This window comes from Apium graveolens, chromosome 7 (genome assembly GCF_009905375.1).
Source record: "Apium graveolens cultivar Ventura chromosome 7, ASM990537v1, whole genome shotgun sequence".
Classification (NCBI taxonomy): domain Eukaryota; kingdom Viridiplantae; phylum Streptophyta; class Magnoliopsida; order Apiales; family Apiaceae; genus Apium; species Apium graveolens.
In genome coordinates, this window is record NC_133653.1 from 129,885,468 (window position 1) to 129,897,285 (window position 11,818).

Consider the following 11,818-nt stretch of genomic DNA (forward strand, 5'->3'; position numbering starts at 1 on the left):
ATAGACTTGAAAAAATTTGGAATGATCACTTAACGCGGATTTAGTTATATCACGACAATAGATCATATGTCATTATCGAGGTGTCACCTTATGAGATCCTTGAGGGAAGATAATGTCAATCTCCCTTATGTTAGGATGAAGTTGTAGAGCGCAAGATGCTCGGACCCGTAGTAGTCCAAAGGACCAGGGATATAATAGATCTAATCAGAGGACGGCTGGTAGTAACCCAAGATGGACATAAGAGGTATGCTGATTTGACTCAAAAAGGACAAAGAGTATGAAATAGGGGGCCTAGTAATGTTATAGGTATCCCCTTGGAAACCTTTGAAAAAGGATTGATGAGGTTCGGAAAGAAAGGAAAGCTAAGTCTACAATTTGTTGGACCCTTGGATATATTAAGACGTTTGGGAAGTTAGCATATGAGCTAGCCCTACCCCCGAACCTGTAGCAAGTTCATAACGTGTTCCACGTATCAATGTTAAGGAAGTGTAATTCAGATGCCAAACAAATAGGGGCATATGAGCGCATAGACATGCAACCAGACGTAACCTATATGGAGCAACCAGGAAGGGTATAGAGTAAAAAGGAACGAGTGCTTAGGAGAAGGGTTATCAAACTAGTAAGAGTTTGATGGTAGAACCACAATGTGGGAAAATTTACTCGAGAGTTAGAAAGTGCAATGCTAAGAGAGTATCCCTATTCATTTTCTATCTGATTCCGGGACGGAATCCTTTTAAGGAGGGGAGACTGTAATAACCCCAATTTTTGGGAAATTTTTGAAACCCTTATGAATAGTGTTTTTGCTGAATGAGAAAACTTTTCATGCCACACTATGTAGGGGTTCTGATATGGATATTCTGAGATTTTATTAGTACTTTATATGGGATATAAGTGTATGTAAAGATCGTCAGAATCCAAATCCGAACACTTTGATTTTTCCCGGAAATACACTAGATACGGAAAGATTTGAGAAAAAAGGTAACAGGATAAAAAGGATTTAAATTAAAGGATTATAGGAGAGGATCATAAAAGGAATATAATATATTGAGAAAGGTTAAGGGAACCTAAGTAATAAGATCCCGGGTATGATCCTTCAAACGATAAACGAAAACGAAAGTTAAGCGAACCGTATAACAGATCAGCGGTCATTAGGCAAACAATTAGGAAGTTAATCAAAGGATTAGAGAGGATGATGTCACCCAACCAATGAGAAGAGGACAAGGAGGGGAGGATGACATCATGAGGATGACACAAGCATGACATGGGAAGGAAGGAGATGTGGTGGCTTTTTAACCACACAAAATCAAGGGCAACTAGGTAATTTACTAAAACAAACACAAAAATCAAACCAACCAAGCCAAGCAAATCATTTTTCATCAAAATCAAAAAGAAACCAAGGCATTGTTCTTCATGCTCTCGGCCAAAACAGAACCAGAACACTAAAACTGCTGTATCTCCTTCATTTCTCACTCAAATATTGTGTTCTATAGCTCATTGGAAAGGTATTGAGATGGCCTACAACTCTTGTTCACAAGTCTCGTCCAAATAATCATGGTAAGACCCTCATTTTTACAGTTCTTTAAATCGGACTTTTAGAAACTTCAAATCCTAACTTTGTGTTCTTGATTTCTTTGGAAAGATCAAGCTTGTAAGAGGCTCCCTAAGGCTTCCTAGCAACTTAACACCTCCCAAGAAAGGTATAAACTTCAAGACCTAGCCTTTACTTTATTTGTTAGTAAGTTTAATGGTTGATGTTGTGAAATGAGAAGCATGGATTGTGATTATTAGTAGTTTGGTTTGATTTGGAAGTGTTTTTGGTAATTGAAGCTTGATTATAGTTCATAGGTCTTGATTGTGGTTGTTTGAGTTGAAAACCTTGGAGATTATGGACTGATATGGTATGGTTTAGGTGAAGTTTTGTTGTATTGATGGTTATGAGTTGGTTGGTGGTTAATTGGAGTAGTTTAAACATTGGTAATCGCGTAAACATAGTCGTCATAACGTCCGATTTTCTTTGGACTGTTTTTGTGCATAATAGTAGGACCCGAGAACCCCTGCTAGATTATGACCACTGCCATGTTTAGATAGCTCATGTTACGAGCTTCGTTTTGATATGTAGTTCGTTCGATTCCGATGCACGGTTTAGGAGAAACGACCGTTTCAAGTAACGGCGTTTCGCGAACGAAACTTTTCCCCTCGCCTTACTTTGAAACATAGGTTAAAGACCAAAAAGGGTTAATTAATGCATGAAACATTTATGGTAAGTGTGTTAGGCAGTTGGTAAGACACTCGCGAAGGAATCGCCTTAAAACTCATAAAGGTTAAATTATTAAAAATGGTGGAGCCGAGGGTACTCGAGTGACTTAAGAGAATCAGTAAGCGCAAAACGAGCGTTAGAGTCTGAGTTGGTTAGAGTATAGATTTACAAGTGACTTTGGTTTAATTCCAACTTACTTGTTGTTTATAGGTTACCAGACTCGTCCCGAGCCATTCGTAACCCCCAGTCGCTCAGGCAAGTATTCTATCCGTTATACTGTTGTTGTGATGTATACATTTGTATATGCATGATCTTGCGATAAATGCATATTGGTTATTTAGCAAATTCTTGCGATATATTGTAGCATGTGATATGGTATATATGCATGCCTGTTTCATATTCTTGAAATATATCTGTTGGTTCAGTTGATAATACCTATGCTAGAGGATAGCGGTAACTTGCATATACCCTTAGTATAGGGACCCAAAGGTGAACATATTTCTAAACCGGGAGTCGATGTTCCCGAGTATATTATATATATATATATATATATTTATATATATATGGATATAGTTTTTAAAACTATGGATCGAATAAGGTTTATTCGATACCTTTATTTTACTTAATTGAATATTAATTTGAGTATTCATTCGAGGGCTTATGACTCAGTTTATTTTATTATTTGAATATTATTTGAATATTCATTCGAGGGCTTATGACTCAGTTTATATTATTATTGAATATTACTTGGATATTTATTTGAGGATGTATGACTCCTTTATTTTATGAATATTATTTATAGTATTCATTCGAGGTATTATGACTCCGCTTATTACTTAATAATATTCTTTATTGTATTAAAGAATAAGGTGTCGATAATCAAACTTACTTTTGATTATTCAAATAAAGATATTACTTTCGTATAAGTATATCTTTGATTATTTGCTATTCATTTCAAGTATAAGTTTTAATACTTCTACTTCAATTATTTTATAAAGATTATTCTTTATGGGAATATTATTTAAATAATAATATTCAGACATTTTCTAAATATTCTGGGGACTGATTTACTTCATTAAATTAGCTTCACTCCAAACATTCTTAAAAATGTTTTGCGAGTCTTCAAAATGATTTTTTTAAAAGTTAGAGCGGATCCCAAAACTCATTTTTTTTTAAGATCCTCCTTTCGAAGGGGATTTAAATACTCGCTCAAAACCTGAGGGATCCGGCTCTGTGGTGTGTTTTATATTCGCAACAAGGTTGCTGTTTTGATAAATGAATTGATTACTTACCCAACACTCGGGAAGTAAAATTCTTGGAACAAGTTAATCCATTAACAGGCATCGCCTGGGAAATATCGGTGAGTTCTCCTTTCCAAATAGATACGACTTCTTGGTGGAGCCGTATCAACAAGTTTCTACTTGGGGAAAGTGGGGACAAGCTTTACGTTTCAGAGTCATGGATTTCATCTGAACTAGGAGTGGCGTAAGTGGCCGAGTAGCGCCGGCCCAGCCTTATTATATTGGCCCAAATGGCCTGGAAGTTCCGCTAAGGCGGTCCATTCCTTAGGAGTTCAGTGTTCGGTTGACAAGTAAATCCGACAGGTTCTCCTCTACATGTAGAAAATGGTGGGGTTGTACTACTACGACTGATCATCGTAAGTGGTCTTCCTGGCGCGGCAAACTCCCGTAATGAGTTCATCATCCAATTGGATAATTTCTGCAACACTACCCAGAGCACTTCGATAGAAAGGCTACGGTTGGGCGATTGTTGAGTGTTGGCAGGGTCAAGTTTTCAAAATGATGTTTACATCAAATGAAGTATCTCGTAACTTCATTTTATTTTGATAATATTTTAAAGATTTAATCTATTCAAATCTTGCCTTATAGTCTCATTTATGTGATGAACTTTTGAAGCTAATTATAACTTGAACGGTGGTAGTTCAAGTAGTATTTGGGAAAGATATAAGTATATTGGGGTATCTTGTAACTTCATCTTTTAAACTTATATCTAATTAATAATTGTCTTATGAATGACAAAGATTTTCAGAAAAACGTTGAGACAAGGTTAGATATATGAGATCACCTTGCAACGATATTTTTTTTATACAGTTATACACTGGGACTTTGTGTATATTGTGCATGGAAGAGGACTTCCAATATTTTGAAAAGTATATATGTATATATATATATATACTGAATATTTTGCGACTTCATCGCATTAAGATATCAACTTGGTTCATTTCTTTCGACCAAGACTTTCATGAGTACTATGAGAAGGATCATATATTGTTAATCATTATACATATTATTTTGGTGGGCTTGCTGCTCACCCTTGCTTTCTTCTTTCATCACACAACATCAGATAGACAAGATGAACTGGACCAAGCTCCCGATTCGCAAGAGGTTAGGAGACGTTCCGCAGTTTTCTAGAAGCACTGATGCCGCCATAGCTGAGGTAGGAACTACCAATAGGCTAGGCTTTCAAATTTTGATGTATCAGATTATGTATATAAATGAATTGTAATAATGGCAAATAAATGTAAATTTATTCAGAAACCTGTTTAAGGTGTATTGGCATATAATTGTGGAATAAAACGACTTGTGATTATTTTTGGATATTCATCTCTGAGACTATAACTTGTGGTGTGTGTGTTTATTGTGGGGTCACAGTACAGAGTAATTGATTATTTATTAAGATTGGGTGTTGTTAAGGGAAATGGAACTCGTGACAACCCGGATCCCCGACCCCGGATTTGGGGGTGTTACATTGCTTAATTCTATTGGCTATGCCCTTCCTACCACTAAGTTAAGTGAGATTAGAAGGCTAGGTCTTAGAAAATAGTGGAGTTATTTGTGTGATGTAGTTAGCAAAGTATTTTCTGGTAAGATAAGTAACTTTGATTCTGTCAACAGTGCCATGCTTAACATGCTTTATATGCTAGTTACTGATAAGTACCATAATTTCAGTGACATGATCATGTTTGAGCTAGGTTATAAGTTAGGGGAAATTAAAAAGAGAACTAAAAATATCTATTATGCTAGATTCTTTATGATTCTTTCTAACCATTTTGTTGAGGATATTGTTATTGAGAACCCAACCAACAAACTGGATTGTTGGGTTCAAGAAAGGAGAGTGCTTGCACATCTTAACAAAGCAAGTCATCACAATAAGGTGGCCCTTTTCTATTTTCCAATCATGGAGGGCCCTCGGGTAAGTGAGGTAAGCACCACTGTCTCTACTATTCCAACCTCCTAAATTTCTTTGCCTTTGAGTGTGGCTATGGCATCTGTTTCAATGACCAAACAGATGCCTACCCAAGCCACCAAAACAAAAATTTCATAATCCAAATCAAAGAATACCCCCTCTGGTTTCTCTCAAAAGAAACCAGTTGTAAAATCAACCAAAACTAAAGAGGGGAGTGTGAAGGGTGGTAAGGTAGGTGAGGGATAGGGTGAACATCAAAGAAACCCCAAGGATAAGGATGGAGAGGTAAGTGTACCTATGCCTAGCCATACCACAGTTTCCCAAAAAACTGTGGTGATTAATAAGGAAATCAGCTCAATTCTAGTTTCATCCTCCCAAAAGGATGTCACTATTGAAACAAGCTCCCAACCAGGAACACGAGCCACGATGGTAAGGGACACAAGCTCTCCCCAAACTTATGCCAGAAAGAAGAGATCCATAACCATTGGGGATGCATAGGGAACACACAGTGCAAACTGAAGCTAAAGACTCGGTCACTGTACCATCTCAAATTCAGATTGATGTGTCTCCAATAAATGTGGAATCACAGCCAAAATCTTTAATCATAGAAGCACCACAAACACCAAACTCTCCCATAAATTCTCTGGATGTGGATATGATCAACACATCAATACCTGATTCCCATTCTTTAACTCTGTTGGGGAAGCTAAAATCTAGTGCAAGTGAGCATCATCTTTTAGATGATTTGTTGGCTCACTTGCCAATTCTTTCAGGAACTGTTGAGACATCTGTGCCCAAATTATCATCAATCTGCAGAGAGTCTACAATAGTTTTCACTCGAAACTCATTCATTTCTTCTATTCCAGTGGATATTATTCATCTGTCGGTTAGTAATTGTATCCCGACGGATGTGCCTAACAGCAGTCATCCGTCGGCTATCCTAACTACTACCCCGATGGATGTTACTCATCCGTCGGTACTCACTACACACAATGAAATTTCAACAATTGTTACAAGTGTAGATGAGTTAGTAGTTGTACAATCACTCTTAGGACTGAGGGAAGGGAGTGAATTGAGTGAGAGGCTGAGCTCAGGCAAAAGGAGAGGAAAAGAGTGAAAAAATGCAGGCTATTTCTTCCAGCCTAGCAAAAGAGAGTGAGAGGAGTTCCCCCTTAGTAGGTGAATGTGAGGGTGTGAGGGTGGTGAGCCAAGGGGAGCCCTTGATACAACAAAAGAGAGAAAATGAGAGAAATGCAGGTACAAGGGATATAAGGGTGGAAACTATTGCTAGTGAGTCAATGGATGTTAGTGAGGCAGAAAAGGAGAGATATTTCAGCAAGAATGTCAAGCTGTCATAGATTATATCTCTTTGGATGCTGAGACATTTACTCATCCTGGTCCAGCTTATCAAAATCTAGCTAGATATGGCAATGAGGATGCTGAGAGGATGCTGAACCTGGTGCATACAACTGCCTCAATACAAAGGGCAAAGGATGCCATCACTGCTATGATATCCACAATTGGTAGTGACCTTAAATTGGCTGAAGAATCTTTTGGGGATGATGGTGAGGATGATGAGGATGATAGCATGAGCATAGGGGGAGATGCAGATATTCCTTCCTGGATGCTAGGCAAAGAATGTTCATATTCACATCTCCAATCCATCTTATTCAAGCTTATTCATGATACCCAAATAGCTATTCAAGCATCTACAAGTGCCAGCACAAAAAGGTTACTCAAAGCACATCTGGAATCTCTACAGCTGCACAAAATTCAGGCTCTCCAACACAGTCAGAATGTGGATGAAATTAAGTAAGAAATTTCAGAAGTCAAACAAGATTTTGTAGCAAGGTTGGATGTTAGACTTCCTGGAACAACTATGACTGCAATAGCTCAAAAATTAAGAAAAGAAGCTGATTTGAATAGGAAGGTTGAGGCTATGGACTCTAGACTTACAAATGTGGAGAAGTCAGTGGCCAAAATACTTGCCAATCAGGAAGCTCAGACTGTTCTGCTCCAACAATTAGTGGCTGCACAACCCCCTACTTCTCATCAACTTGATGCTCACAAAAAGGGGGAGAAAGACTCACTCATCCCAGTTAGTCAAGGGGACTCAACAAGTGAGGGGGAGAAAGTGCTCAACATCCAAGTCAGTAAAGTAATTGTGTCAGCAATTGCTTTCACTAAGCCACCAGCTATGGATAACATTGATCTCATCAATCTAGCAGCAGTAATACTAGAATCAAACGATAAATTGAAAAAGATTGATGTAGCAGCAGTTGAGAAGGAATTAGCTGATAAATAGAAGAAGATTGATGATGACATTCAGAAGAAATTTGTTCAGATAAAGGAACCAAACAAGAGCTTTCTTCACTACTCTCAAGTCAAGCAAATCACAGTGAATAAAATGAGTCTAGGTAGCTTAGAATAAGGCCAAACTTCATGCATCAAGTCTCCAAAAGCCATTCTAATTTTGAAGCCTAAAAAGAACTATCCAAAGTTCTCAGACAAAAATCATGTGGATCTTATGTTTGAGACACCAAGGCCAGATGAAAAGAAGCTGTTGGCAAGGTCAATTGCATTCTTCAAAGATCCAACCGATTCAGTGCTGAAAAGAAGAATTTCTAAGATCTACAGAAATGGTAAGGAAATCTGTGTGGTGGCTGGACACCCTCAGTTTGTAGAAGCCAAGAAGGAAGAAAAGAAAAGAATTAAGCAAGAAAAGAAGTTTGCTGCCTTAGATGCTAAAAAGCTCAAATAAATAAAGAAGCAAGCTGCTATCTTGGCCAAACTTCAAGCTGTGGAAACTACATCTGAGATTTCTGAGAAACCACATGTGATTACTGAAGCTCAAGATTAGAAAATGCTAAATGAACCCCAACAGACAAAGAAACTAAGATACAAGCAAAGAATCAAGAGAAAAATAGACTTCAGTGATGAGGAATTGGAAGACTACATTCCCAAATAGTCTACTTCTACAACTTAAACATCCAGACCCTCAATGGTGCATGAGGAATTCAAGGTGGATCCAACAAAGAACTTTCATGATGAGCCTATAATTCCCAAGGATGAGCCAATAGACTGGGAAAGTTTGCCAATTCCTGAACTCAATTTACCTATCTTCAACAAGCCGAAGAGAACAAAGTATAGAGCAATCAAGAAGTTCAAGCCTGTGACTCTCAGAACCAAAACCTTAGCTAAAACTCAACCAATTGTCAACAAAGGAGATCTACTCTACATCTGTGACATCAAGGAATTTTCTGATATAAATCTCTACTTGGATGAATTGGAAGAGGTAAGAGAAATTGATGCTCACAGACATCTTCCTGAAAGGCTAGTGTTTAAGTACAAGGGAGGGAAAGAGATCACATGGCCTCTTCACAGGATTTTTCAAGAAAGCCAATCTTTACTGATAAAGGTCTTCTCATCCTTCAAGAAAAACTTTGGTTTTAATGTAACTGCAAGGAAATTGGTCCCAATGATGATAGAAGATAGAAGATCTAAGGAGTGATAAAGCCAAAGATGCACTCCCAAAAACTCTATCAATTCCCTTTACATGAAATAGACTGCATTTGAGGCCTTATTGGCTTATGGAATTCATGGATGATAAGGGTGTTAGAAGATTCTTCAGACTGGATGACCAATTGAATATCTCTAGCAATGAGACTCTATTAGAAATGCAAGAAAAGCTGGATATGTCAGATGCTGAAGAACTAGAATTCCACAGGCAGCTCCAAAATCAAATAGAGGAAAACAACATGAAGTTTGGGAAGAAATCCAGACAATCAAGGAAATAGAAATCATCTGCTCAGACTAGAGGAGCACCTTGATAATGATCGTGAGAACTCTGTGTACACTTTTACTTTGTTCAATTTTCAATAAACTTGTAGCACTTATCAGTTTTATCTACTATATTTTAATCTGTACATTTAGGGTATTTTGTTATCATCAAGTTTTTTTATTTATGGCTACAATTCCAGTAGACATAAATTGGGGGAGATTGTTAGGAATATGTTGTGAACTTGATGATAAGTTAAACAAAACACCTTAGTAGATTTAACTTAGTGAATTTTGTAGCTCTCGACGGATGTTCTAATATAGTCCCGACGGATGGACTTTATAGTCCTGACAGATGAAAATTTAACATCCATCGAGAGTGTAGCTTATGTAACAAATAATTACTGTAGAACATTTTTGTAAACAACATGTTTTAGTCTAGTAGATTCAATAGGATTCTCTAAGTCATGTTGACTACTAGATTGATATGCAGAATATGTTGGCTAATTGTAAATATAAGATGTCTTGTAATTCTGTATAAGTGAAATAGAGTCATGTGACAGATAGACTCCTGACGGATGATCTACAAGGCTCCCGACGGATGATCAACATATTCACGACGGATGTTCAACATAATCCCGACGAATGATCATATTCAAAATAGTTGTTGATAGTGACAACACAGTCACATGCGTCGGGTGTTTGGAAAAGGAATGTGGTAGCCTGTTAAGCAGGATTTTGAGAATAAAGAAGCATTATCATTTCCATGCAAATGTGAAGATATTCAAAGATGCTGGATAGAATAATGTTGCAGCATGATATTAGACTAGATTTATTTTGTTTTATTATCTTGTCTTACTGTCATGTAACTTGGTAATATATAAACAAGTGTAGCAAGTAGAACAATTAACAAAGTAAACACAATTTTTAGAGAGATAGATAAAACTGTACTTGTTAAGAATATCTCTGTAGTTTATTTGTTCACTTGTAAAGCAGCTGTGTGCTATTCAAAGTATTACAGAGTTCTCAATCTGATATATATATATATATATATATATATTGGATATTTTCAAATCCACCATAAAGTTTTAAAGCTTATGTTTTATTACTTAGTATTTTGATTTCTATTATTCTTTCATTCCGCATTACAGTAAATCAAACACTGTTATATATATTGAGTTGAGAATATTTTTAAAATCTCAAAAGAAGCCACAATTACATTCAACCCCCTTTATAATTCTTGTTTTATTGTTATAGAATAACACTAATATTGTTTGACAGGATGTTTTCTTCTCCAGGTTTACTGAGAATGTTATATTGTATCAGCGTACTTATTCCGATACTATAGAAAATTTGTGGCTTTCATTGTGTTTTTAGGTATATTGAGTCAACTTGTGAAGATACACTCTATAAAAGTTTCTTAAAATAAAAAGAGTTCTATGTATGAATAATAAACCTACACAATGTTTTAATCGTGGAAGCATGGTCCCTAAACAACAATACTTTAGAATATAGCATGCAGTTGCTTTTGTCAATGGAGATCAGTATTATGGAACAAAAGCTAACATTAACATTTGGTCACCCCAAGTTTCGGATCAAAATGAGTTCAGTTTATCACAAGTATGGGTCATATATGGCTCCTTCAGCAATGATCTTAATACAATTGAAGCTGGTTGGAAGGTAGCTAGAAAATTTTATTTCTTATTGCAAGATACCGATAATTAAATGAGATAGATAACATCTCAACTTCCAGTGGTTCATTAATAAACTATTTTTCATGTTAGTCCAGAGTTATATGGAGATAGTTGTCCTAGGTTCTTTACTTATTGGACAGTAAGTACAACCTAGAAGTGATTGCCTCACATCTATTATCAATATAGATTTATGCTTATGATTTAAGAACTAACTGTAAGTTTCAAGCTATTTTGTACAGAATGACGCATACCAATCCACAGGATGCTATAACTTACTATGTTCAGGATTTGTCCAAACTAACAACAAAATTGCTATAGGAGCAGCAATCTCTCCAGTGTCATCTGACGATAAGAGACAGTTTGATATTGGCATAATGATCTGGAAGTTATTTGTAAATAAAACAAGTATAACATCAGATAACTCGGAAATAGGAAGTGTTCTAAACGCAACTCTGTTTTCTCAGGACCCCAAACATGGAAACTGGTGGTTTCAATTTGGAACAGGATTAATCATAGGGCATTGTCCCTCGTTTCTCTTTACTCAGTTAAGGAGTCACGCAAACATGGTACAATTTGGGGGAGAAATAGTCAACTCATGCATAGAATTATTTTGAGAATTATTTTAAGATCTCATCTGGTAATAAAATTATTTTGTCTTAGCTATTGGCATTAGTTATTATCTATTTTGTTGCTGTGATGGCTGTTGTTGGATTTCATGGACATCTTCTTATTAGTTATCTTCTTATGAGCAGTTGCATGTGATCAATTTAAATAGTAGAAACGAGTTATGATTGCTATAAATTGGTGTTTATTTTATGTGTGAACCTTAAAAAAACTAATCACTGATGTCATTTAGGCCAACATTGAATATAATACATTACAC

General features: G+C 36.5%; 1 protein-coding gene across 1 annotated transcript in view; it reads left to right on the plus strand.

The window, feature by feature from the left end:
• The window catches only part of LOC141674035 (protein neprosin-like), a 95,248-nt gene extending 83,699 nt beyond the window's left edge, over positions 1 to 11,549 (plus strand). The window contains exons 2-5 of the mRNA XM_074480760.1: positions 10,757 to 10,921; positions 11,021 to 11,074; positions 11,175 to 11,327; positions 11,400 to 11,549. Coding sequence (XP_074336861.1) covers positions 10,757 to 10,921; positions 11,021 to 11,074; positions 11,175 to 11,327; positions 11,400 to 11,549 — 522 coding nt within the window. The remainder of the gene's footprint in view (positions 1 to 10,756; positions 10,922 to 11,020; positions 11,075 to 11,174; positions 11,328 to 11,399) is intronic.
• Positions 11,550 to 11,818: the final 269 nt, after the last annotated feature.